The 26,589-nt window shown below is 34.5% G+C and overlaps 1 protein-coding gene across 1 annotated transcript in view; it reads left to right on the forward strand.

Annotated features, from left to right (window-relative positions):
* ACTR10 (actin related protein 10) overlaps positions 1–19,237 on the forward strand; it is a 34,156-nt gene extending 14,919 nt beyond the window's left edge. The window contains exons 9-13 of the mRNA XM_074290222.1: positions 1,480–1,559; positions 1,643–1,716; positions 11,470–11,551; positions 12,705–12,906; positions 18,620–19,237. Of these exons, the coding sequence (XP_074146323.1) occupies positions 1,480–1,559; positions 1,643–1,716; positions 11,470–11,551; positions 12,705–12,906; positions 18,620–18,801 (620 nt within the window). The 3' untranslated portion in view covers positions 18,802–19,237. The remainder of the gene's footprint in view (positions 1–1,479; positions 1,560–1,642; positions 1,717–11,469; positions 11,552–12,704; positions 12,907–18,619) is intronic.
* The last annotated feature ends 7,352 nt before the right edge of the window (positions 19,238–26,589 follow it).

Here is a 26,589-nt window from a genome sequence, read left to right on the forward strand (position 1 = left end):
TGTTATAGGGATAAAGTTGGCTTGAAATGATAATTTATTTTTAAAGCATTGTATTAATGTTGTTTAGCATTTTAGTATTTTTCCTTTGTTTTACATTTATTAATTTAGCGTATAATACCATATTACATGAAGTGTATACTATTATTTGATTAGCTTTCTCTTAAAGAATTATGGGATTTTACCCAAGTACATAGATTCCTACTTTGCTATTGCCAACATATTGAAAATTTTTTTGGTTTTATTTTGTATTATTTATTAATAGTGCATTTTTATCAGAATTTTCTCATTTTAGTGTGTTTGTCATTAATTCACTGAAAAATGAAAGCTTGTAAAATATTTTTTCCAAATTTATCTTTTGTGTAAAACATTGCCTCATCATATTATGGAAGAGCCCTAGATTCTTTAAGACTGTGCCAGCAGATCTCAGGCTTCAAAACTTCAAGTAAAATCTAGCGAAAGATTGCCATTCAAAAGCCAATGTATCTTTGAACAGGCCTGTTACCTCAGTTGACCACAAGGGGGCAGATTCTGGTCTACAAAGGGTTTGGAGGACTTTTGGTCTCTGTCGGTTGAAGGAATACTCAAGTTGATGCAACTTGAGTTGTGAAAGTTTTATACAATCCTAACATGAACGATCTAGGATACAATAAGACAAATGCTAAATATATGGATAATCATAGAATGATGGAATTTTAGGGAAAGATGAGATCTTGAGAGATAATCTAATCCAAAATTTTCATTTTACAGGTGAGGAACATGGAACATAGAGGTCATAGATTTAGAGCTGTAAAGGGATCTCAGAGCCCATCTAGTTCAACCCCCTCATTTGACAGATAAAGAAACTGAGGCCCAATAAAGTTAAGTGACTTACCCAAAGTCACACAGATAGTAAGTGACAAAGGTGGGATTTGAATACAGGGTCTCTGACTCTGGAGCCAGTATTCTTCCCACTATACTAAAATAAGATTAGGCATTAAGTGACTTTTTAAAATCTAATAACTAGTTAATGGTAGAGCTTTAACTTTTATTTCTTGACTTTCAATCATACCTCATTGCAAAGATGGTAGGGATCTTTAGTCCAACTTCTTTTTTTGTGAAGGAGAAGATTGAGGCCCATTGAATCTAAATGCCTTGCTCAGGTTCATATAGCTAGTAACAGAATTAGAACCCAATTCCAGTGTCTTGGAATCCAAATCCAGTATCTTTCCTAAACATAGTTTAAATTTCCAAAGCTTAGAATTCATATAATGAAAGCCTTTTTAAAAAATTTTTGGGTGTTTCACCAATAGAATATTATCTGAAACTATTTTCAGATTATTGTTGGTAGAATAAAATAATAAATACAAAAGTACTGAAAATATAGGAGAGTTAGATAAATGTTGTCAATCTTACTGGTAGAGAGTTCAAGTTTACTTGTTTTGTCTGCATTTAAATAGCCAATTCACCACTTTTACCACTAAACTGTTTTTTTCTGTTAAGTTCGTACTTGTTTTGTGAGTGATCTACATCGGGGACTTAAAATACAAGCAGCAAAATTCAACATTGATGGCAATGCTGAGGTGAGCTTGAAATATACATTTGTTTGTTTAAAGATTAGAAATCATGATATCTTTCCTAATGTAGCTGTTGTTTATATTTTTAGCGACCTAAGCCACCTCCGGAAGTAGACTACCCATTAGATGGAGAGAAGATTTTGCACGTAATTGGATCAATCAGGTTGGACATTCTTTTTCTAAGCAGGATAATGAATCAAGCTGAAATCAGAATTTTATAGCAAGATGAGTTGCAACTAATCGAACTCCCATATTTTACAGAGGAGGAAATTAAAGAATTAAACTAGTCAGTCACAGAATCAGGACTAGAACTTATGTCTTCTGCCCAGGCACTCCACAGCAACAGAGACTTGTCATTTATCATTGATTTAATCAATGAATCTGTAAATTTTAGAGTTAAATAAGAGTCATACTACCTTTATGTGCATCAAACATTCACTCTCTTATTAAGGGTTTACAATATGCCAAACATTGTTAAGTTCTATATATACAAAGACAAAAATGAAAGTCACTGTTGTCAAGGATCTTCCATTTGAATGGGAGAACTAACATGTGTATCTGTATATATACAAAATATGTACATAATGAATCCCAGGATATTTGGAGAAGAAATTCACTAGCAGTTATGGAAATTGGAAAAAGCTTCATGTAAGAAGTAGCATTTGAACTCTCTTGAAGGAAAGTAAGGATTCCAAGAGGTGAAGGTGAGGACACAGTGAATAACAGCATGAGGAATAGTCAGGGCAAAGGTAAGATGAAAGAAGACAGACAGTTTTATTTGTGCTAAATAGCAAGTAGAACAACTTGGCTGTATCACAGAATGAATGAAGGATAGATAGTAAAGATTAAGAAGACCAGAAAAGTACAGAGTCCAGTTTGTTTAAAAAAAGAAATTTAAATGACCAAGAGAAGAGTTTATATTAATTTATCCCAAAAGTAATAGAGAGCCACTGGAGTTTATTGAGTAAGGAGGTGACTTGGTTGGACTTGTACTTTAATGACAAAGTCATTTTAGTGACCATGAAGGATGGAGTGAAATGTGGAGAGATGTGAGATGAGGATACCAAATAGGAGTCTCTTGCAAAAGTCCAGATGAGAGCTGAAGAGGGCCTGAACAAGAGTGAGTTCTGTGTGAGTGGCAAGAAAGAGGCATGTGCATGAAATGTTGTGGAAAAAGAAAAGACAAGAATTGGCAGCTGAATATATACAATGAGTGAAAATAGAATGTTAAGAGTGATGGGGGCAGGGATTATAAAACTGGGTGAATGGAAAAAATGGTACTCTTCTCACCCAGTGATAGAGGAGTTCTAAAAAAGACTGTGTTTGGAGGAAAATATAACAAGTTTCTATTCTGAAATTCCTATGGCATATCTACTTCATAACTTTAGGCTATACCTACAGCTAGTGAGCATGATGTGGATGATGAGCTAGCAGAGGAGACTGAGAAGGAGTGCTTAAAGAAGTAGAAAGAGAACTAGGAGGGACCAATATCATTAAAACCCAGAGAGGAAAGAATATCAAGAAAGAAAGGCTGGTAAACCAAATAAGGAGGAGAATTGGAAAAGGTCATTTAATTTTGCAATCAAGATATCATTAGTAACTTTAGAAAAAAGAATTTAAGTTGAGTGATGAGGTCAGAAGCCGGTTTGCAGGATGTTTAAAAAAGAATGAGAGGAAAGGAACTGGAAATAATAAATATATATAACTTGTTCAAAGAATTTGAATGAGAAAGGAGGAGAGATATAAGATAAAGTTAGGGATAATGGAACTTAGTTGTTTTTTTTGTTTGTTTTTTAAGTATAATGGACACAGACAGGTGTTTGTAGACAGCAAGGGAGAAATTGAAGACAAGAAAGAGAATGAGGATGATATTGTGGACGATATTCTCAAGACATTAGGGAATGACATATAGGATATAAGTAAGATTAACTTTGGCAGGAGAAAGGACTACTTCTTTATTACAGCCTAGGATAAATGAGAAAATATTGAGGGATGGCCTCACGAATTGTGAGATGAGGAAAGAGAAAGAAGGAACTCTGTGAATAGCTTCAATTTTTTGTGATAAAATTGAGACAAGGACCTAAGAGAGTGGGGCAATAGTACTGCTGTGGGGGCTGAGGTTGAAAAGAGAAGGTTCAGAACAGCTATCAGGGAATGAGAAAAACAGTTGGAAGGATTTAAAAAAAAAAAGATTCCATACACAGCAAGGACCTGGTTGAGATTATATATAATCAATAATTTTGAAGGTGGCTGTGGGGAACATGATCAGTAATATGAAAAGCTGCAGAGAAGTCAAGTAGATGAGGATTAAGAGAGGCTTTTGAATCAGAAAGAGAGACTCAGCAGAGGATCTTGGGTCTGAAAAGATACCTTGCACACTTGGGTAACTGGATAATAGTTTGAGGAGATGGCAAAATTTTTTGGTTTTTTTAAGAAGGTATGGGGAAATAATTATCTTTGTAGAGCCAGTTAATAGAAATTTAATATATGAGAGAGATGGAATTTTTTTTTTTGTAATTAGAAAGAAAACTTTTTATTGTCAAGAAGACTGCTAGCAAAAAGATAGAAAATGTGTATGCTTGTACACATATAAGGAGATTCCTGTATGTGTGCACGTGCCCACAAGCACACACATGCACACACACACACTACCCTAGAAACCACACAACCTCAAAAACGGAGAGAAATAATACTATGATAGTAATAGTGTTATTTCACAAAGGAAGTTCTTTGGTTACAGCGTATAAGCATATATTCTTTTCCCTAAGAGACAATATGGAGTTGTACTCAGAATCAAAAATACCTAAATTCAAATCCTACCTTTGATACCTAATGTCTGTGTGACTGGGTGAGATTCTTAATCTTAGTGTTTCAGGAAACTCTCAACATTTTAAAATTCAGAAGAGTTACTAATGTACATTGGTAGAAGGAATTTTCTCACCAGGAATTCCCTACATCAAGAAAATCACAACAAAAATTTAAAACTCTGGGGCAGCTAGGTAGTGAAGTGGATTGAGCATGAGCCCTGAAGTCAGGAGGACCCAAGTTCAAAATCTAACCTCAGACACTTAACACTTCCTAGCTGTGTGACCCTGGGCAAGTCACTTGATCCCAATTTTCTCAGCAAAAAAAAAAAATAAAATAAAACCCCAAAATGCTATCTTGCATTTAGAAAATTTCTAAGAAGAAAAATTTTAGATGAATATCTGACAGAATTTTTTAATTAAAAGAATATATTATTCTCTGGCTACTACTTGTTTAACATGAGGGCTCTACCAACATTTTAAATATAAGACATTCAGTTAAACTAATGGTCTTTACTAACAATTCACAGTGGCTGCTAAACTTGCAGTCAGTCAAAAAAACCACTAGAATGTTAACAATGAATTTGTATAGTTCTTTAAAATGTATCAGTTCCCACAGCCTAAATCAGACTGTCAAAGATATTTCAAAGACTTTCAATGCCACATTTTTCCCAACATTCAGAAGGATCATTTCTACAATTAAATGCTTCTTCAAAGAAACATACACACATATATACACTATATAGACCTAGTATAATGCCTCAGTGATAACAAAAGACTTAGATTTTGTTGTTTTTTGAGATTGTTTGGTGACAGCATAGAGTAGACAATTCTGCCTATCACTAAGATTTGTGGTGAAGAAATTTTGAAGTTCAGTTCCTGAAAAGGGTGTAAGCCTGGACACCAGTTCTCTACCAACTGAGTGATGGAACCAACTAATTTTAATTTTAAAAGTATATTTGTTTCAAAACACAGTCTTGTTAATAGTCAACTTTATTCCTTTTTTTCTCAGTCCATTTTACCTCATTAATGTGATAAGTCCTTTATATACACAATCATACATTCTCTATTGATTTGGTATTGAGATATAGAATAATTTAAGAAAATATGCTTTAAAATTAATTGACCATTTCCATCTAAGCCATACTTTTCTGCTGCCTGGAGACACAAAAAATATGTCCTAGAATATGAGAATAATTATATTGAATGATACAGAATGAAGAAAACTGTACCAAAGCAACTAACTATAGAAATGATAAGAGCAGCAACAAAATCCAGAAATAAAGAGAAAAATAGGAATTTGGAAAAGAACAAAAGGATAGTTTTAAAGTCTTTTAAAGTAATTATCTTTTTAAAGTTGTATATGCATTTTTTAAAACAATCTGAATAATAGAAGTTTGTAGTTTCACATACACATTTTTATGTGTTTGAATGTTAAAAGTTTCTGCTCAGTTAATTTCTAGTTGATTGCTAAAATCTCCTGTAGTGGAGCAAAATTACATTTGATATATTTCCAGACATTAGAACTTTTAAAACTCTAATACTAAAAAACAGAATTTACCCTCAGATAATAGTTTAAAAAATGAAATTTATAATAGTGACCTCATTTGAAAGAGCATGCAGTATCCCCTGTCTGTCTTCCTCTCTGACTCCCTGATCCACTTTTAAAATATTAACCGAAATCTATTTTCTTTCCTTGCCAGATCACTATTGGGGGAGGGGGGGAGAAAAAAATTAATTCCTTATAACAACTACAGTCTAGAAAAACAAATTCCCTCAGTTATTATATGAAAAGTATAAATGACTCAGTTTATATTCTATATCCATCACCTTTCTGTCATGGATAGCAAGTTTCATCATCAGTCTTCTGGATTTATGAATGATGATTATAATGATCATAATTCTTATGGCTTTCAGAGTTGTTTATTTACATTATTGTATAATTTTTTTTCTCCTGGTTCTGCTCATTTTATTCTTCATCCGTTTATAATAGTATTCTTATGTGAATCAGAGAGAATCAGCAGAGGACATGATGTGGCATGGAGTTGAGAAATAGGTGGGAGGGAGGAAATGGAGGCAACAGAAGTATAAATGTTTTTAGGATCTTGGCTCTGAGACTGTAGTCAGTGGATTTCTTATTTCTACTTTCCGTCTTGTTCTATTTCTTCAGAGCAATTTTCTCTAATTATTTTTTGTATTATTGTGCCAGAGTTGGTTTTTTGGTCATAGCTTTCAGGTAGCCCAGTTATTCTTATGTTTTCTAGATCTGTTGTTTTTCTTAAAAGATGTTTTACATTCTCTTCTATTTTTTCATTCTTCATATTGTTTTGTTATTTCTTGGTTTTTTATATTTTCACAGGCTTCTCTTTGCTCAACTCTGTTTCAATTATTTTACTGTTTCTATTTTTTTTATTTTTTTTTTAAAAAGAATAAGAAAAAACAGAAAAGTAATACAAAACAAAAGAGAACATTATCATGGACCCAGCAGAACATCAGGAAGGATTCAAAATATATAATGATAAATCACCAGATCAAAACAGTATATATATTAGTAGAAGAAATTATATTCATGAGTGTCCCATTTTTTCTTTTGGTTTTTTTTTTTTTTTTTAATTTTTTTTTTTCCTGAGGCTGGGGTTAAGTGACTTGCCCAGGGTCACACAGCTAGGAAGTGTTAAGTGTCTGAGACCAGATTTGAATTCTGGTCCTCCTGAATTCAAGGCTAGTCCTCTATCCACTGCACCACCTAGCTGCCCCTGTGTACCTTTTTTACATTATTCTTTTTTCCCCCTTTCATCCTCCCTATCAACCCCAAAAAGGCTATATAGTTAAGAAAGGCTATATTTCTATATTCATATGTTGCTATATACATGTACATATATACATACACATATCCCCACATATAGATACATATCTTTCCTATCCTTGCTGACCCTTTGCTTTAATTCTGCTCCTAACTTGTTTTGCTATTACTTAACCTTCCCCCACCCATGGATTCCCCCCTTGTCTTTTTCCCCTCATTCTTTACTTCCCTGTCCACCCATGTGTCTCTCTCCTTATTTCTTTATAGATTTGGAAGGTGCTATACCCTTCATAGTATATATGTAGTGTTGCCTATTTAACACATTCCCAATGTGAGTAGGTTTTCAGAACTACGAGCCCTCCTTCCCCCTCTAATGCCTCTGTGTCATTTCTTCCTCTGCACTTCATTTGTATGACATAATTACTATTTTTACCTTAACTCTGCCCCAATCTTTCTTTTGAGCTACCCAATTGCTGGTGTCAATCTTAAACATATAGCATACATATCCATGTAAAAACACACACATAAACCCTCAATTTGTCCATGTTGAGTTCCTTAAAATTGATCTTTCATATGGCTCTTATATGTTAAATTTTCTATTAAGTTTGTGTTTGCAAATTATAATGCAAGTTAATGCAAGTTCATTGAATGTCTACTTTTTCTCATTCAGCGTTATAATTTTACTGCATATGATATTTTGGGTTGCAGGCTTAGTTCTTTTAATTGTCAGTAGACATAATTCCAGGACCTGTAGTCTTATTGTGGCAGCTGATAAGTTCAGTATAATTTCATTGTAGCTCCAGCATTTTTTTGTTTCTTGCAAAATTTTCTCTTTGATCTGGTGATTTAAAATTTTGGCAATAATGTTCCTATGAGTTTTCCACAAAGGATCTCACAAATTTGGCATTCAGTGGATTTTTTCTACTCTGTTTTCTTCTCATGTTATATCATTCCAGGACAATATTTTTGGACTATTTCTTGTATTATAGTGTCAAAGTTCTTTTTTTTAATTTTCAGACAGTCCAATTATTCTTATATTTTCTCCTCTTGATTTGTTCTCCAAATTTGTCAGGTTTTTTGTTTCACATTCTGTTCTATTTTTTCATTCTTTGTAATCTATTTTATTTCTTGGTCTCTCTCGGCTTCACTGGCTTCCCCTTGCCTAATTCTAATTTTCAAAGAGTTATTTTCATCTTTGAGACTATATTTCTTTTTCTAGTTGATTAACTTTTTTTTTTTTTAATCATAATCTTCCTGTTTTTCTTGGTTTTTTTTTTTTTGTTTTTTTTTTTTTTGTTTGTTTGTTTTTTTTTTTTTTTTTTTTTTGATGTCTATAAATTGTCTCTGGGCAGGGAGCCATTTCATATTACTCTTTGGGATAGAAGCTTTTTTTTTTTTACTTCAGTATCCTCTGAAGATAAACTCTGATCTTCTCTGTTCCCATAGTATGTTATTACGGTGGGGTTCTATTCTTCTTTGCTGGTTCATTCTTTTTTTTTTTTTTTTTTTTTTAATAAGTTATTACTATAAGTACCTCTAATCCTGGGGTAGGGGGATGGTGTCTCTTCACTTCAGCTCCTCTGAATTGAATTCTTACCAAAAACCTTAAGCCAGGAACTCTACCCTCCAGCAAGTGCCCACCACCAGCAGTTTTCTGCCCTACTGCCTCTGTACTCAGTGGGTGCTGGTTCCTTTTCCCTCACGGCCATGTCTCACAGCACAACAGGGCCTGACTTTCCTAATCAGCAAGGTTCCCTCAGTCTTCCCAAACTTAGATCCTGGACTCCCACAAACAGTTGAGGAGGTGAAAGTTTCCATGACTCCTCCTGCTGAGGCTCCAGCCACATCCACCCAGCCTGAAGAGTCCCTGCTTAGTGTTTCTGTGGAGCTAGTCTTGAGGTGTTTGTACTTCACACAGGTTAATCCTGGCCTGGGGTCTTTCTTCAGATCTTCTAGGGGATGCCTGTTCTACCCCCAAGTCTTCTTGATTTTTCAAGAGTTTTATGTTCTATTTGTGGGGAAAGTAGGGAGAGTTTGAAATTTACCATCTTCCCAGAATCCTCCCCCAACTCTAAATTTCAAAGAATTGTTTTCTTTTTTAAGACTCTGGATCTCCTTTTTAAGTTGATTGACTTTCTTTTCATAATCTTGTACTTCTTTGTTTTTAGTTTTTCTCAATTCCTCTTATTTTATGGGGGTTTTTTTTGTTTTGTTTTGTTTTTGAGTTTTATAAATTCTTTCTTGGCAGGTAACCATTTAATATTATCCTTTGGGATAAGAAGATTTTACTTCACTGCCCTCCTTTGAAGATGAATCCCTATCCCAGTCTTCCCTATCCCCCATAGTAACTTTCTGTGGTTGGGTTCTTTCTTCTGTGCCTGATTTTTTTTTTTTTTTTTTAATACAAACTTATTAGTATAATCTAGTGGAGGGTGAGGGGAATCATCTGTTTTCCTCTAGCCTGGAATCCAAAACCTACAACTCTTTATAGGACCTGCAGCCAGCAGGGGTCCCTGCCCCACTGCTTTTGTACTCACCAGGTATGCTGGTCCTTTCTCACCCAGGGCAGCAGAATTTCTGCAGCATAGCTGGGCCTGCAATTCCTTATCCACAGAGGTTTTATCAGTCTTCCCAGACTCAGACCCCTGACTCTCCATGTTGTCTGGGAGGTGAAAATTCCTGTAGTTTGGGCTGAGGTGATCTCCCAAAACAGCTACTCCCAGGGCTTTCAGCTACATATTTCAGTGGAGCTAAATTGGAGATATTTTCTCTTCACACTGGTTAATCCTTTGTCCTAGGATCTTTCTAGGTATTTCTTTGAGTCTTCTGAAAGTTGTCCTAGGAGGGTCCCTGTTCTACCCCAAGTTTTAGTTATTTTTCACCAGTCCATGTTCACCCTGAGGCACAACTTCTGGAAGCATTATACTAGAAGTCTCCTTCCAAGTTGACGATTTATCTTTGAATCTGGCCATTTAACCAGTTCTGAATCCATTTCACTGGACTATATTTTGGTCCTTTTTGCTAGGCAGTGAGATCAGATTAGGTCCCTTTCCAGGGTTGGACAGTGTGGAAGGGGAAATGAGAAGAAGCCTGGCCCAGGTGGGTAGGTTCCAGGATATGAAAAAACATAATGGTAAGTTAAGAATTTGTCAGACTGCTCAGCAGTCAACTATTTAAGTTCCTTATAGACTATTTGCTTTTGCTTTTGTAACTCTACCTACTATTTGACAAAATGTTTATTAAACTGAATTGAAGGAAACCCCTAATAGCATCTGAAGGAAGTAAAAGAAATTTCTATAATTACAACTAACACCTACTGAGAGAATTTCTTGCTTTTAATAAAAAATGTCTACTTTGGAAATATAGACTTCTTACAATCTGTACTTACTGTGTTCTAGGAAACATTATTTGACACAGGACACTTTTAAATCCAATGTCCATAGCTCAGATTTTGTAATGTCTCTAATTGTGTGGGGGAGGGGGTATATATGTAGGTTAGTACATATTCCGTTATATGTAGGCATATATTTGATATAGATAGATTGATTGATTTGAGGCAGCTAGATTTTGTTGTGAAATTGAAGTTAGTAGGACCTGCTTAATCTTATTGTCAGTGACATTGAACGAATTACTTAACTTCTCTCCCTCTTTTTCACTCGTTTTTCTCATTTGTAAAAATGAGATTAATATTAGCAATCCGTCCACATTTGTGGTACGAGGATCAAATGAGACAATGTACTTTGCAAACCTTAAAGAGCTGTACAAATGTTAGCTATTATTATATTTAGAACAGACAATTCTGGTGAACAATGAATGGGCCTAAAATTAAAGAAGAGGAGAATGGGCTAAATTACTTTTAGAAAACCAAAAAACTTTTACTGCTCCATAGCTTCCATGAAAGAAAGGCCTGTCTTTTCGAAATTATTATTTTGCTAGTATCCTACAAATGAAGAACTCCAAAGGACAAGAATATATTGTATGACAGGGAAAAAAGATGGATACATAGCAAGAGTAAGAGATTATAGGTAAGCAACCCAAGTGTTCCACTGGTAGCCTTAAAATATATGGCTCCCACTGGCAAACTTTTGGAAAAACACAAAATGGGCAATCATGGATATTATGTTCTGTATCATGGGAGATATTTCTTAAATTGGTGAGATCATAGAGCCATTCTAAACATTTCTAAATCTATTTAATAACATCCTATTTTGTCAATGAATTATACTGTATCATTTTATAATTATTTCTATATTATATCAGTACAGTGGTTGCTATGATATTATTAGAGTTTTCTTTTTTATCTCACTAGAGATTCTGTTGTGGAAGTTCTGTTTGAGCAAGATAATGAAGAGAAATCAATAGCCACTTTAATTTTGGATTCACTTATGCAGGTATTCCTATTATTTTAATGAATTGATATAATTCAACATTACAAATATAATTCAGCAAATGTTTACAAAGAATGTGTTACAAGCAGAAATTACAAATTCCCCCTATTTTGGTTTCATTTTGTTCATTCAGTACCTTTCAAGAAATATTAATTATATACTGCCTACCAGATATTGTACTAGTTGCGAGCAATACAGAAACAAAAGTGAGAGGCTTTCCCCTTGTGGAGCTTTTGCTCACACTCTGCTAGAGAATAAATAAGTTTACAACTACCTAAATAAAAGGTAATTTTAGAGTAGAAAGGTACTGACAATTAGAGGAATGAAGGAAGGCAGGTAGAAGGAAAAGATGATATCACCTGAGCTGAGCATTGAATGAAGACATAGTTGTTGAGAAACAGCAATGAAGTGGTAATAAGGGCCTAAACTAGAATAGTGACACTGTGAATGGAAAAGATATGGATGTAAGACGTGGAGGTAGAATCAATAGTATCCAGCAGCTGTTTAAATATGAGTGTCACATGAAGAAAAAGTCAAGATGGTAAAATTACAAACCTGACTAACTTTTAGCACCTATATAATTTTTGTTTCTCAAAGTGTACTTGGTCCTTATAAAACTTTTTAGATCTGTATTAAAATATTATCAACATTAACACTTCCTAGCTATGTGACCCTGGGCAAATCACTTAATCCCAGCCTCAGGGAAAAAAAAAAAGAATATCATCAACATTATATTATCAAATAACAGTGATTGCATGTGTAGCTTCAGGGTCACAAAATTTTAAGTATCACTGCCTTAAAAGATAGTGTTTACATTTAAATCCCTTTTCTGAAGAACACTTTGTAACTATTGTAGAAAACATTAACACCTATGAACTTCAAAATAAAGATGCACATGCTCATTTTTAGACTGAAATGTTTCAAGGAAATTGAATTTATTTTCTCTTCTAAGGAGAAAAATTTGTATGTATAAATTTATATATAGTATCATAATTTTTTAACTATCATCACTTATGAGAAGAAATTTCCTTTTTTGTAAATCACATAATTATTTCTTAATGTAAATGATCTCATCACGTATGTGATGTTCATTTTTTTAAAATCACTTGTACCAGTATATGTAATAATTTTTTTTTTCCTTTCTCTTTAATACTAGTGCCCAATAGATACAAGAAAGCAGCTGGCAGAGAACTTAGTAGTTATAGGTGGCACTGCTATGTTGCCAGGATTCTTACATCGATTAATGGCAGAAATCAGATATTTGGTAGAAAAACCAAAATACCAAAAAGCACTTGGCACTAAGACATTTCGAATTCATATTCCACCCGCAAAGCCTAACTGTGTAGCCTGGTTGGGAGGTAAGCCTTTAATTTAAAAGTTCTTTGTTTAGAATGTTAAAAATAAACTTACAAAGTATTGTATTCAGGTCTTAATTTTTTCTTGTATTGATGACACTTGTTCATTCAATAACCACTATGTTTTTAATGATATTGCTATGATTACTGTATGTAAAGTACAGTGATGATTCTTTATTCAGAATTGTCCATTAAGTTTGCCATAAAAAAAATGTGCTTTTTTATTTAAATTTGCTTACTTTTGTTTAAATTGTAACAATAGTCTAATAAATTTATTTCTCATGTCATTCAAGTGGAGAAATGAAATATAAAGTAACATTGTTTATCTAAAAAAAACAGACTCATTTAAAAGCCAAAATTAACAATTGGAGGAAAGTAGGTAACCTAGAAGGAAAAAATGATATTACCTGAGCTGAAAGTTGAATGAAGATTTATGGCTTCTAAGAAGCAACAATAGAGAGGGAGCTGGTACAAAGGAATAGAGTAAACCTTTGGTTAATTTGATTAGAAAAAGGAAGGGAAAAAGACAAATTACCAGCATCAAAAATGAAAAGGGTAAATTTACCACCAATGAAGAAGAAATTAAAGCAATGATTAGGAGCTATTTTGCCAATAAATCTGACAATTTAATTGAAATGAATGAATATTTACAAAAATGTAAATTGCCCGGATTAACAGAAAAGGAAATAAATTACTTAAATAACCCTATTTTCAAAAAAGAAAATGAAGAAGCCATCAATGAACTCTCTAATAAAAAATCTCCAGGGCCAGATGAATTTACAAGTTCTATTATTTAAAGAATAATTAATTCCAGTGTAATGGAAATTGTTTAGAAATAGGCAAAGAAGGAGTCCTGACACAAATATGATGCTAATATCTAAAATAAGAAGAGCCAAAACAGAGAAAGAAAATTACAGGCCAATTTCCCTAATGAATATTAGGAAGTGAGATCAAGTGTATACTTACTTTAAAATATACCTGTATTCCCAGAGTCATGTAAAAAAAAGTTTGGGGTGAAAAAGGGTAGCAAGTGGAAAAAGTTTTAAGAGGCCTTGCCAAAGAATACAAGAGGAATTATTAAAGTTGGAAAGATAGATTGCAGCTAAATTTTAAAAACCAAAGCAGTTTACATTGTATCTCTGAGACAAAAGAGAATCCTTTAGAGTTTTTGTAGTCAGGTTAAACAATGTGAAATATGGATATATTTAAAAGATTATATATTATGGCAAGGTTGGAATTATACCAGAAATGTATTTAGTACTGAACAAATGTATAAACATGTAATAACAAGGATCATATTAATCATTCATAATCCAAAAAATCAGTAATAACAAAAACAGCAAAAATGTGATTATATCAATAGCTGAGCAAAATTATTTTGATAATGTATGCTGAGAGTTTACATTAACATTACAAGTATTTTTATGTAGAAATAAATGAATTCTTTGTTAATATGGAACAGTTAGGCAGCACAATGAATCGTGCTGGACCTAGAGTCAGGAAGATTCCTCTTCCTAAGCTCAAATCTGGGTTCACACATTTACTAGCTGTGTGATCCTGGATAAGTCACTTAATCCTGTTTGTCACAATTCCTTATCTATAAGATGAGCTGGAAAAGGAAATAACAAAGCACTCTCCTATCCTTACCAAGAAAATCCTTGTGGGGTCAAGAAGAGTTAGATACAGGTAAAAAGGAACTCAGCAACATTGTTAATATGGTAAACAGTATCTTTCTAAAACAAAGAACCAGTATAATGAAGTAATGTTAGAAAGGATCTTTGTCCTAACATCAAAATAAAGATAGGATGTCCATTAACATTGCTATTACTTGATATTGCTACTAAAAATAAAATTGAAGGAATAAGAATAGACAAAGAAAAAGAAAATGATATAACAGTTTGCTGAAAGTACCCTAGAGAGTCAACTGAGAGACATCAAATGAAATAATAAAATAAGCAAAATACCAAGATGTAAAATAAACATACAAAAGTCATGAGTGTTTCTATATATTAACAAAAAGCCAGCAGGAAAAGGTCGAAAAGGTAATTGCTTTCAAAATGACTATAGAATGTATAAAATAACTCAGTCCACCTACCAAAACACATATAGGAACTATATGAATAAAACTACAAAATATTCTTTATTAATAAAGGCAGAATTAAATTATTGTTTCCTGTTTATATAATAAAAAGGAAAATGCTACCTAAATTGATAGACATATTTGGTGTCATACCAAACTGAGTGAATTTATGCAACTAGACAAAATAATAATAAAATTCATATAGAAATAATGAGGAAAGAGATGTGTATTCAATATTGCAGTACTAGATATAACTGTGCTGTAAAACAGTAATCATCAAAAATTTAATTTTGGGGACAGCTAGGTGGTGCCATTAATGAATAGAGCACTAAGCCTAAAGTCAGGAGGACCTGAGTTCAAATCTGATATCGGAAACTTAACACTTCCTAGCTGTGTGACACTGAGCAAGTTACTTAATCCCAATTGTGTCATAAAAAAAAAAAAAAAAAATTAACTTTGGTTTAATTTTAAAAGTAGAAAAGTGGATCAGTGGAAATAAATTAAGTACATGAGATCTGGAAACAATCAAATATTTTAGTGTAATGCTTGATAAAACAACTCTAATTGTGGGATAAGAACTTTCTATGTGATAGAAACTGCTACGAACACTGAAAAGGAATATGGCAGAAAATGGGTTTTTGACCAACATTTCAAATTATGTTCCACAAAAAACTTCAAATGTGTACACTATCTAGATGATAATAGCAAACATTTATGTAGCATCTACTCTGTTAGGCACTGTGCTAAAGCATTTTACAAATATGATCTAATTTCATCCTTGCATTAATCCTGAAAATAAATGCTATTATCATTCTCATTTTACAGTTGGGAAAACTGAAGCAGAAAGGTTAAGTTATTGCCCAGAGTCACTCAGCTAATCACTATCTAATGTAAAAGATTATATTACATTTGTTTTATGAACAAAGCAAAAGATAGACTTTTCACAAATATGGTAAGGGAAGGCTCAACAAAAGATAAGAATCACAGGTATAGAATGAACAATTTTAATTATATAAAATTGAAAGTGTTGTTGCAAAATTAAAATTGATTAAGTTAAAATTAAAAGTAAAGATTAGATGGAAGAAAAATCTTTGCATCAAATTTTTCCAATTAAAGATCTAATATCCAAAATTAATTGATACAGATATAAAGAATGAGAATAATTGCCCAATCAACAAATGATCAAAAGAAATGAATAAGCAGTTCTCCAAAGAAGAAACGTAAACTATTCAAAATCATATTACTAATAAAGATAATAAAAGGAATTCAGATTAAAACAACTCAGTGGATATGCCTTTCTACCCACTAAGTTGACAAAAAACACAAAAATGGAAAATTATTTTTGGAGTAGCTATAGGAAGACAGGTATACTAAATGCCAGTGGAGTAAAAATTGATCCAGTCATTCTAAAGAGCAATTTAGACCTATATCCAAAACATCACAAAATTGTGTATCAAAAGTACCATCTGACTAAGTAATTTTACTAGTAGGCATATGTTCCCAAAAAAAAAAGATAAAGAAGAACAGGACTCATATTCACAAAAATATTTCTATAACAGCATTTTTTGTGATAACAAAATAGAAACAAAGTGAATACTCATTAGTTGGAGAGTACTGAACAAATTGTGATTTTTGGATGTAACTTAATAATGTACCAGAAGAAATTATGAAAGACTAGGAATCCAGAGAAACCTGGGAAAACTTATGAACTGATCTAGATTAAAATGAACAGAATTCATAGCACATTTTTTGCATTGATTATAGTGTAAAGTGTAACAAGAATGGAAATAATATAAAAGAAAAAACTGTGAAGACTTAAAAATAGGGACCAGCACAATGACCAGTCACAGCTCCAGAAGAATAGTAATAAATCATGCTTCCCACCTCTTAGCAGAGGACTAAAGAGACCAAGAAAAGAGCTTCTGTTTTGTGGGGAGAGGTAGAAGTATGGGAGGCATGATTTTAAAACACCCAAAAAAGAAAGGACAGAAGCATCACTATAACGGTTTTTAAAGTACAGAGAGGAATTCAAAAAGGGACAGAGGCAAGCAAGTTATTATTGGACCTACTGACTTAAATTTAATATGTGCCTTTAAAAAAGCAGTAAATTGTATAAGAAATTTTGTGTATGTTTTTCAAGTTCATAATTAAGAATTTTTTTCCTTAAAATTTTTGGGACAAAGTGATTAGAAATCATGATGAGGGCAAATAATAGTTTTTAAATAGGTTTAAAAGACATAAGGCATAGGGAGAAATTCAATGATAGGAAACTAATCAAATGAAGGATTGTCAGAGGTTTTATCTTAGAAATGGAATGAGATCCACATTGTGACCACTGACAGGTTAAAAATGTATTGAAGGAGTAGGTAGAAGATTTAAGAACACTGATGGAGGTTAAAATGTTTGAAGGAGAGCAACTAGTTGGTGCAGTGGATAAAACACCAGCCTTACATCAGGAGGACCTGAGTTCACATCTGGCCTCAGACACTTACCACTTCTTAGCTATGTGACCCTGGACAAGTCACTTAACCCCAATTGCCTCAGGAAAGAAAAAAGATGTTTGAGGGAGAATCAGTATGAATGTTGTTATGAATTCTGGCCTTTTTAAAAATTTCATTTACAAAGTAATTTCATAATATAACAATTGAAATTTTATAATAATTGCTTCAAAAAAGAAACATTTTTCTTGATTTTTTTTCTCAAAATGTATATGTGAACAAAAGTACAAGTAGAATAAATATTAAAATCTTGTATTTTATTGCTATTTTTCTAGTTCAGAGATGACATTATTGATTGTATTATTGCTAAATGAAAATTATAAAATTTAATTATACATGGGAAGGAAACCAATTTTAAGAATCTGAAATGAGAAAGTAATTGAGTTTTTCTTAACTTTTAGATGAAAAAATATACAAATTAGCTTCAGGGAAAGTATTTTAACATGTAAACATGGACATAAACTTGGAATGTGTATTGTGAAAATAAAATTATAGAATCTTAGAGCAGATTATATTCATAGTGTTATGAAATAAGTTTTTGAGTATCAGGCTATAGCAGATTAACTTCCAAAGTTTAAAAAAATATTATAATTGTAGACTTGCCTACAAAACTATAATGAGGCTTAAGAAATTTGAAGTGATGTGCAGTTTCATTAATGAAGCATAGGGCCACAAAAACAACTACTTCTAACAAAAGCTTAATTCAAAAGTGAAATACATGTGACTGCGTAGAATCTCATAATTTATTTTAGTAAATTAATAACAAATTATTTCTAAATGTACATAAAAGTTAAAAACAACATATCACCGAATGACAATGTAGTTTTTAAAAAATTTTTTTTGCAAAATTTTAAAGTATAATGTCCATAGTATCTAACTGAGGATTTTTTTTTATTGTTTTTTAATTTACATTCTAAAATAAATAGAGTTTGCAAACTTGCTCTTAATTCATTTAGTTTCTGTGCTTGATGATGAAGACTTGCATCATTCAGTGCTTTGTTTTCTTGAGATTAAGTAAAATAAAATCTGCAAAAAGAAAAGTCTAAACTAAGAATTCCCAATATTCTGAATATAAAAACTTTTCTAAATGTCTCACAATTTTCATTCACCATATTTTTGTTTTTTGTTTTACACTCAGGTGCTATTTTTGGAGCTCTCCAGGACATTCTTGGGAGTCGTTCCATTTCAAAGGAGTATTACAATCAAACTGGCCGAATTCCTGACTGGTGTTCACTTAATAACCCCCCTATAGAAATGATGTTTGATATGGGTAAAGCTCCACCCCCACTGATGAAGAGAGCATTTTCCACTGAAAAATAAAATCCTAAAGAAGATGGAGCTGCACTTGACCCAAGAAAAGTCCTATTATGCTTAGCATATATCATCATAACCCAATTCCAAATGTGTCACACAACGTATATAGGATGTTGTGTTATAGTTAACTTTAGTATTAGTGAAAAAAATCTGTGTTTCCTTTTCTGACTTTTTTGGTTTTCTTAAAGAGTTTCAGTATGTGACCCTTGTGAGATTTTCTGTGTTTATATTAACAGTATATACAAGCATTTTAATTTTGGAAGTTTGTTAGAAGGTCTGTTACAAGAAAAGGGTAACAATTGTTTCTCCCTGAAATGTATAAGACCCATTCTTGCTTTTGGAGACTATTGAAAATGTCATAATAGTTAATAATTACTCATTAAATATTGAACAATGTTAAACATTATTAGTTATTTCCAATATTAAAATATATATACAAAAATGTTCAATTCCTAGTTGATAACTTATTTCAGTGGGCATGATCTTCAAAAAAAGATAAAAATTATCCCAGTTTTCACTTAAAGAAAGCTACTCCCAACAGTAGAGTTAATTCACGTTCCCCATCAAATGATGTCTATGCTTGCCTTACACAAAGGATAACTCAATAAGGCATATGCTAATTATTGCTTATTTTAGTCCATATGTCGCATAACATCTGGAGTATACAATAGACACTGGCACCTGACCTTAAGGAACTGAAAGTTTAGATGCAATCTGAATTTTCTGAGCCAAAATCTTCCAACAGTTACGTTGTCTCTGGAAATGAAATCTCTAAAGACTACCAGAGTCTGCCATAGTCTCCATGACCTATCCTCAAAACATACAGTTCTCCAAGAGCCTTAAACCTCACATAACAAAAGGACTAAAATGTCCTTTGTCAGAGTCTAGCTCTTCTGCACATTCATAGTCATTTATTAAGCTCTAAATCTTCACTGCTTGCAACAACAAATTGTTTAAGTGAAAAACTACAGAATGGATTGGAGCAAGAGCTTTAAGGAATTTTACTGGCTCCAGACTTACTGCTTATTAAAAGCCATAGATTTCCCATAATAATTACCAGAATCTCACCTTCAGGATGTGTATCATGCTGCTAACTGACATATTAAATTAGGTGATTTCACTTTTGTCCACTGTCCCAGAGGCAGACAGTTTTTAGCACCAGCTGAAGTTAAAGCCTTTTTAATACCAGGGATGTGACAACTGATTAGGTTCTACTTCACATTTATTCGAATCATGTGCATAAGAGTTTACGGGGTCCATTTGTCAATGGTGGGGTGTTATTCTAAGAGAAACCTACACTCTTGATAATGTTTTCGCGAGCCAAGGTCACAGCATCCCACACTTTGCCTGTGAAGTGTGAAGCTGCCATAACGACTTTTGGAGCATCTGTCTTCAGTGCTGGAACCTATACCTCACCATATTACCCAAAAATGCCCCAGGCCAGCCCCTGTGTCTCCTTGGCGCTGCATAAGTGCACCAACTTTACAGACACTGATGTAGGAAAGAGTTCTAGGACATGACTCCATGAAGGCCAGGCCACATGTGCCCTATGTAAGTGATTGGGGCCTGCCGGTGCCACGGGGTGGCTGGTGATCTGCTGCAACTGCTTCTGCTCCATCTGGGTAGCAACTTGGACCACTCAGGAAAGTCCTAACCCAGAACTGGGCAGAGGGGAAGAGCTGGAAGCTGGCCACTTGGCAGTGCTGGTGCTGAAGGACCCTCTTCCAGCACGGTGGTCTTATTAGGACAGGGAGGAAAGGCAGGAGGAAGAAAGGGGAGGCACTTAGCCAGGCTCCACCAGGGTTGTTTTGAGCTGCACATAGCCAAAATACAACTCATCCAACTTCCTTATTACTATCAATAACATTCAGATCTGCAACCTCAGCATCTCCCTCTCACTCTCATCCCACATGTCCAATCCATTCCCAAATCTCATTCCTATGTTCACAACATCTTACAAATAAATTATCCCTTCTCTTCACTTATATATCCACAAACATAGTTCAGACCCTCATCACCTCTTGCATGGACAACTGCAATAGCCTTCTCCTTGGTCTCCCTGCCCGAAGTATTTCCCACAACAATCCATCCTCAGCTGCCAAAGTGGTCTTTCTAAAAGCAGGTGCCACCCTGTTGAATGAACTCTAATGGCATCCTTTTACTTCAAGAATCAAATATTAAAGCCTCTTTTTGGATGAAAGCTACTTATAACCTGACTTATCTTTCCCATATTTTTACAGTTTGTTCTCCTTCCATTCAATTTCCAATTCATCTCCTCCAACCTCATACTCTGTATCTAGTATCTATTACTTTGCATTTGCTGTCTCCCATATCTGGAATGATTGGCCCTCTTACCTTTAGCTATTTCCTGGCTTCTTCCAAGACCTAGCTCAAATCTGATCTACAAAAATACTTTTCTGGTCTCCCCCATTTCTAATGCCTTTCCCTCTAAGATTACTTTTCACCTACTCTACATATCCTGTATCTATTTATTTGTTATCTCACCTACTTTTTACCTTTCATTGTATACACAGTGAGGGCTTGGCACATAGCAATTTTTTTTAATTAAACCTTTTTCATTTTCAAAACATGAGCATAGATAATTTTTCTACACTGACCCTTGCAAAACCTTGTGTTCCAGTTCCCCCCCCCTTCTCCTCACTAGGGGAGGCCCTAGAATGGTAAGTAATCCAATATATGTTATCATGGCAAAAATATATTAAAACCAATATATGTATACATATTTATAACTATTTTGCTGCACATTAAAAATCAGGTTAAAAAGGAAAAAAATTAGAAAAATAAAATGTGAGCAAAAAGCAAAAAAAAAAAATCATGAAACGCATAGTTTTGTTTGTTTGTTTTTGCTGAGGCGATTGGGGTTAAGTGATTTGCTGGGGTCACACAGCTAGGAAGTGCTAAATTTGTCTGAGGCCAAATTTAAAGTCTTCCTGATTTCAGGGCTAGTGCTCCATCCATTGCACCACCTAGCTGCCCCACACATAATAAGTTTTAATAAAAGCTTGTGAATTGTTGATTATCTTCATATTCCTAGGATTTAGGAGAGTGTCTTGCATCTTTGCTGAATGATTAAAATAGAACATTCAATTTTGCCTATAATCATTTTGTTGAGCTCTTCTAATTTTATCCCAGCATGTTATAGAATTCAACCAAAAATCAGTTTTAGTGTTTCAAGAAATCTTATTAAACTCTATATAGATGTTTACTTGTTAACACTTATTCTGTAAATTTGTTTATTATCCATCATCTTGCCACACTTGCTTTCTTTAAAATCTTTTATTATCCATCATCTTATCTTACTTTCTTTAAAATCTAACATTATTTATCCATATTTATTTAATTGGCTGCTACTATTATTCTCAAGAATTTCACTAAACATTAGACTTTATATTTTATGCATGGCTTAATTAACTATAAAAATGTTTCTGATGAGGAGAAACTGAGGCTTTAAGCCGAGATGGATCAGCTCTTTTTCTGGTGGTGTGATTACCTCTCTCTCTCCTTCCCCAAAGTACCAAGGGCCGGATCCAGATAACGAATGAATTCACTACTCAATGCTGTGTTAAAACAAAGTCTTTATTGATAGTAAAGGGATAGACCGGCATTTGGCTTCTAGAAAGGCCAAACTGCCTAGCAGGGGGACGCCAGTTGGCGGGCACAAGGCAAGGATACTGAGAGCGAGGAATACAATTTTAGAAATTCTTTTTATACATAATCAGGGTCCTTGCACAGAGATGTTATCCAAGAGGTTCTGGAGATATTTGTAAATAACACAGGAATTTCTAAAATTCTTTTAATCATTCATGTCTCAAGTTTATCTCCTTTAACCTCTCCTAAGACAGGAATTTCCTGTTACTTATTTGTATCTTGGGCTATTTCTTTTTGTCCTTATCATTTCTACTTTACATTTTCTTGGAGGAGGGACCAAAGGATAGAGAAAAAAAAATTCATCTGTTTGGCAAATTTAGCATGTCTATCACTGAAGAACTCCCTCATTCATAGGCTTAGTACCTAACGTACTAAGAAGTCAAATGTTTATGATCAACTTAAGGACAATAAAATTCAAAATGTCAGATTGACTTTCCAAGAGAAAACAGTGTGTGGGCAATCTATAAATTGATTGTTGTGGCTAAAAAGTGAAGAGAAAGAAAATTAATAAAGTTTGGCATAGTTGGTGGATTTATAAACTGGTCTAAACAATCTGGAGAACAATTTAGAACTATATAAAAAGGTTATAAAACTGTGCATTCTGTTGAACCCAGCAATACCACTACTATCCTGAAAAGATTAAAGAAAAGGGAAGAGCACTTATTTGAATAAAAACTTTTTTTTTTTTTTTTTTTTTTTTGTGGTGGGGGTAAATAGCTGGAAATTGAGAGGATATCCATCAACTGGGAAACAGCTGAACAAATTATGGTCTATGAATGTAATAGACTATCATAGTGCTGTAAGATATAATGAAAAGAATGGTTTCAGAAAACCTGAGAAACCTTATACAAATTGGTGCAAAGTGAAATAAGCAGAACTAGAATAGTGTACAAAGTAACAGCAGTATTGTAATAACTATGGAAGGCTGTTACTCTCTGATCAACATAATAATCCAGTACTATTCCAAAGGACCCATGATAAAAAATGCTATCCAATGCAGAAAGAAAACTGGTTAAGTAGAAGCTATTTTTTTCCCTTTATTTTTCTTGTTTCTTGTTTTATATGTGTGTGTATGTGTGCACATGTGTTCTTTGGCAATATAGATAACATGTTTAATTGTTTGGCTACCCAAGGAGATAAGAAGTAGAGAATTTGAAACAAAACAAAACAAAACAAAAAAAAAACAAAAAAAAAAAAACCAAACGTTTTAAAATGTAATTGGGGAATATTTTCTGAAATAAAAAAATTGAAGAAATTAATAAAGTTTTACAGGGTCCCTGCCCATGCAGGGACATGCAAAATTGTGGCATAGAAAGAAAGAAAGAATAGGTAAACTGAAGTAAACTGAGCTTGGACCTTGTGTCCCTGGCTATCTTTTCCAGCTTATGTTTCCTTCTCTGGGCACAAATAGTGTTCCTGATATAGATATGCTTTGTTTTAGAGGCAGCTTCCTGAATTCAAAGAAATCAAGAGTATACAGAAGCACACACACTGAAAAATGCATTAAAAATAATCCATAATTATGATTACACTCTCATGAGAGGCAGGGAAGACTCCCAGGGGTTCCTCTTTAACTTCTGCACTGCCCTAGTATCCAGCAATTCACACAAGTCCATATCTTTTGCAAGTGGTGCTCACTTTCTCCTCTTAAAAGGGTAATATAGCTTCAGGAAGTACCTCCTACTGGACTACTCAGAGCCAGAATTTCTTAAGGACGCCAGACCTCTCAAGCTCATGTGATAGCACCAATGTTGCCATTTTTCAGGATCACTATCGTGCCCATTCAGGGAAAGAAATAGAAACTAGATAGGCAGAGAAGGATTTAGGATTCAGTATGAGCTCATCTAGACCAACATATCTTCCTGGCATGGACCATGGACTTAGGCAGCCACACTTGCTTCTAGGGAAAGGAAAGGAGAGACAGAGCCTTTCCCTCAACCTTAGTGGCAATCTGAGGGAAGGAAGACTAGGAATCTTGAGCTGCTCCTTCAAAATTAAAAAAAAAAAAAAAAAAAAAGTCGGTGATTTTGAAACCTAGGAGTAAGCAGTTATTTTGGGATTCTGGGTCAAACTCCTTGGAAAAATCCCTCCCCGATGGGGACAAAGGGCTCAGAGACCAGGAGTCTCTGGTTGCAAGGGGACAGAGCACGTGGGTCTCTCAAAGTAGCCTAATCCTAAAGTTGTTTCCCGGCCCTACCACCAGAGCAGGATGTGTCAGAGAGGGCCCTCGGCCCCATCTTCCTCACTGGAAACCAGGCTCTAGACTTGCTTTATGCACTCACTGTGTCCAGCAGCAGAGAGCTAAGGGACCCTCCATGCAAGTCGAGGCTCGCTCAGTTCTGGCTAGGAGACACTGAGCGAGTCAGCCTCTCAGCGCCCTGGGCGTCTCTGAAACGGGAACTGCAGAGAAAGTGAGCATTCCCTGGGGTAGAGGGAGGTGGCTATATTTTATGTAGACTTACCACAGTTGGTGTTATTTTCCCTCAGAGAATATAAGCTCCCTGGAGCAAGGACGGTTTTGTAGTCTTTGAGTCCCTAACCTTGCATAAGATAAATGCTTGTTGAAGCTCTTTTCAACAATGAGGTGATTCTAGGCAATTCCAATACATTTAGGATGGAAAGTGCCATCGTATCCAGAGAGACAACAATGGAGACTGAGTACAGACGGTATTTTCACATTTTGTTGCAGCAGTTGTTGGTTTTCCCTTTTTCACTTCCCATTTTTTCATTTAAAAAATAAAAAGCTATTATAACTTCATATAAATAAATGCTTGTTGAGCCTCTTCCTAGGCCCTTCTTGTGCTCCCCTTACTACACACACACATACACACACACACACACACACACACACACACACACACTATCTTTAGCTTATTCTATTTATTTTTTCAATTTATTTGTTTTATTGAAGCCTTTTATTTTCAAAACATATGCAAGGATAATTTTTCACCATGGATCCTTGCAATACCTTATGTTTCAATTTCTCCCACCCTTCCTCCTACACCCTTCTCTAGATAATCCATCGCTCAGTCCCCACAGTCTCTCTGGGAGTAGATGGCTCTCATCACCTTAAGATCCTTGGGACTGGCCTAAGTGGTCTCATTGTTGAGAAGTTATTCTGCTTGCTTTATCTCCTCCTGCCTTCAGCTCTCAGCTAGTCTCACCTTGTGCAAGAAGTCTTTCTTTCCCGAGACTGCCTCCAAACTGCCCGGTGTGTATATATCCTGTTTATACGCAGCTGCTCGCATGCTGCTTCTCCCATTAGAATGTTGGGCCCCGCACGGTTCCTGCTCTGTTATAGTCACTTGCTTAAAGCATTCATTAAAAGCTTAGTATGTACCAGGCACTTGGCTAAACTTTGGAGATAGGAAGAAGAGCCAACAAGCCCGTGCAGGAGCTAATTATTAATAATTGATTGACAGGACCTATCCCATTTTGCTGACCCTCCCTACTGAGCTCATTCTGCGGCCATGCTTCCCGGCTCCCTACTCACTTTTAAAAAGTGAAAGTGAGGGGATAAGGGAATGGTAAATCCCACCTTAGGGTGGCAGTGTTACCTGTCAGTTCAGCAGAAGGAAGGAAGGAAAAGAGAGAGGGAGGAAAGGAGGAGGAAAAGAGGAAGGGAGGGAAGGAGGAATAGTGACTAGATAAATGAGTGGATGAACAAATGAATGAATGAATGAATGCGGGCAATCTGGGACTCATTTTTTTAGTCCACCAACAGCTAACGCAGAATCCCGGAGTTTCGGAACAATCGGGGATCCAGCGTTCTATTTGCAAACAAAGAGGGACCCCTATCATCGAGCATGCATAATTATATAATTTTTCCTGGAGTGAACTTAAATCCTTAAAAGTTTAGGTTTTATTTTTTGTTTTGTTGTGCAGTGTTTTAAATAATCGGCTTCAAGTTGTACTAGGAAAAAAAAAGCCAGGGTGGAGTACCTTGGCTTTCGATACGCATGCGCCAAAAAACTTCCGTCCTTCCTGTTTCCAAAATGAAACTATTCTGTCGGGACCCTTTACTTTCTTCCAAATTGTTTAAATTAAATCAAATGTAAGCGTAATATTGACTCGTGTTATGCGTGTTAAGGGAATTCCTGATGTGAGAGAGAGGAAAAAGTTGAA

The sequence above is a fragment of the Sminthopsis crassicaudata genome, chromosome 2 (assembly GCF_048593235.1).
Source record: "Sminthopsis crassicaudata isolate SCR6 chromosome 2, ASM4859323v1, whole genome shotgun sequence".
In the NCBI taxonomy this organism is placed as follows: domain Eukaryota; kingdom Metazoa; phylum Chordata; class Mammalia; order Dasyuromorphia; family Dasyuridae; genus Sminthopsis; species Sminthopsis crassicaudata.